General features: G+C 45.2%; 1 protein-coding gene across 1 annotated transcript in view; it reads left to right on the top strand.

The window, feature by feature from the left end:
* Positions 1-2,500, top strand: part of osbpl8 (oxysterol binding protein-like 8) — an 85,276-nt gene that overhangs the window by 68,966 nt on the left and 13,810 nt on the right. The window contains 4 exon segments of the mRNA XM_042078471.1: positions 1,045-1,146; positions 1,654-1,788; positions 1,790-1,858; positions 2,156-2,240. Coding sequence (XP_041934405.1) covers positions 1,045-1,146; positions 1,654-1,788; positions 1,790-1,858; positions 2,156-2,240 — 391 coding nt within the window.

The following is a 2,500-nucleotide window of genomic DNA, read 5'->3' as shown; positions in this document are numbered from 1 at the left end:
CGCCTTGCGTCACTCTGTGGACCCGCTCCCCGAGTGCGCCGCTATTTTAAGAGTGATTCTGGGTTACCAACACACAGCAGACACATCAGGCCTAGATTAGGGACAGTCAGCATTTCTGAACGTATAAAAGGGTCATTTAGTGTGTGTGTGTGTGTGTGTGTGTATTACCATTGTGTGCTCCTCTGAGGAAATTCACTGTATCACTTCACCGGTTCACCCAAAAAAGTTATTTGTATCTGAACAGCTCCGATTGATTTTTAGAAATAAGGCATTTCTGAATACCTCAGCATTTGCCCCAAGATGTCTGACTGCATTGCTCCCGCGCAGTGCACCCAGATGGATGTGAAATTCAGTTGAATGTTTGCTATTCTTGTCCAGGTCTGTGTGTGGATGTATTGATTATCAGGCACACACACACAGCTGTCTCAATGGTTATTAGTGGCAACGATATGCACTCTCACACACGCGGCCCTGACTGGCCAACCATGACGGCATCAGTATTCAACTTGGTCCTCCGCAGTCAAACAGAATGCCACGTCCACATAGGAATTCAATCTCATACGCCAGAAGAAAGCCAGAATACAGAAATAGAGACAATCTCTCTCTCTCTCTCTCACACAACACACACACACACACACACACACACACACACACACACACAAATGCATCACATGGCCTGGAACAATATTGTATGAACACAATACTTTCAGCCCTGCATGGCAAATAAAAAGTGTTCAATTAATTCTGTTCAGTTCAATAAGTTTTATTTGTATCATACCAGCAGCGGAGAGGGTGGTCTCAAGGTAGCCTTTCATGCTCCAAAAAGCGGCCGTTTAAAAGACACATCTCCAGTGATGTGGTGGAGTAGAGTAGATAGGCCGATACAGTATTGTTTGTGGTTGAGCCCACTGACTGAAAATGGGAAGGGCAGTGAGGGTTTGTTTCAAAATGAAGCAATATTTTAGCTTCATTAGTGTGTGATGTAAGGGCGTGACGCCATGCTGTGCGGTCAGTGGTTGAGGTTTTGTGTGTCGCCCCCTATAGGTTCAGAAGAAGAACTACCGGGAGGAGAAGAAGCGTGCCACCAAGGAGCTCCTCAGCACCATCACTGACCCCTCCGTCATCGTCTTGGCCGACTGGCTCAAGGTGCCTTTCACTCTACATCCATCTCTCTCTCTTTCCCTCCCTCTCTGTCACTTCCTCTCATTATTTTCTCATTATTTTTTTCAATTTTCTTTCTTCTACTTGACTTGGCAATTGTGACATTTTTTTTACTTGCCATTTTTCTTTTGTGTTAAATTCTATGTTTTTCCTTTTCACTAGTAATAATAATTTTAAAAAAAGTCAGACTCCAACTCTCTCTGTCTCTCTCTATCTTTGTCTTTGTCATGTGAACTTTGCGTATCGGAAAGGCACTACGCCGAAACTACGCCGAGAAAACGCCTTTTTCTCCTTTACTGATTACTTCTAAGTTTAGCCCAGTACTCTTAAAGACAAAAAAGAGACTGAGTGAAGCCTGCTCCTGAAACCTTTCTGTCTATAATATGAGCTTGTTCTCTAGTGTGTGTGTGTGTGTGTGTGTGTGTGTGTGTGTGTGTGTGTGTGTGTGTGTATATATATCATAAGTGTGTGCTATGTGTCTGCCCTTGACAGATCCGTGGCACCCTGAAGAGCTGGACCAAGCTGTGGTGCGTGCTGAAACCCGGGGTGCTGCTCATCTACAAGACGCACAAGAACGGCCAGTGGGTGGGCACGGTGCTGCTCAACGCCTGCGAGCTCATCGAGCGGCCCCTCCAAGAAGGACGGCTTCTGCTTCAAGCTCTTCCACCCCCTCGAGCAGTCCATCTGGGCCGTTAAGGTACAGGCGCCAGACGTCCAGACTTCAATATTCCTCAGGGAGTCTTAGAGTTTTAAGCACACAAAAAAAAAAAAACGAGGATCTTAAGCTCTATTCAGATAAATCAAGTGTAGAATCAGTGTGGTGCTGATGGGTTTCCCTGTCTTTTTTATTGCTCTCTCTCTTTTCTTTCTTTCTTTCTTTCTTTCTTTCTTTCTCTCTCTCTCTCTCTCTCTCTCTCTCTCTCTCTCTCTCTCTCTCTCTCTCTCTCTCTCTCCTCTCTCTCTCTCTCTCTCTCGCTCTCTCTCTCTCGTCCAGGGACCCAAAGGGGAGGCGGTGGGCTCCATCACACAGCCACTGCCCAGCAGTCACCTCATATTCCGTGCTGCCTCCGAATCTGACGGTGAGAGAAATCACCTTGTAACACACACATGCACACACACACACACACACACACACACACACACACTTGGGCAGGGTGTCAACCTTAATATTACTTACATTACATATTTTATATGACTTAAAATATGTAGCTGAATTCCAGGGTCACTGGGCGAGAATTTTAGCCTGTGAATAAAGCTTATTTGTTTTTCATGTACATAGGTGTACACTGTATATACTTCAGATCTGCCTCTCACATTTGAATACATTTTTGTGTGTGTG

This window comes from Alosa sapidissima, chromosome 22 (assembly GCF_018492685.1).
Source record: "Alosa sapidissima isolate fAloSap1 chromosome 22, fAloSap1.pri, whole genome shotgun sequence".
NCBI lineage: Eukaryota > Metazoa > Chordata > Actinopteri > Clupeiformes > Clupeidae > Alosa > Alosa sapidissima.
The sequence above is the reverse complement of the archived record's forward strand: the minus strand, read 5'-3'. Positions and strand labels throughout refer to the sequence as shown.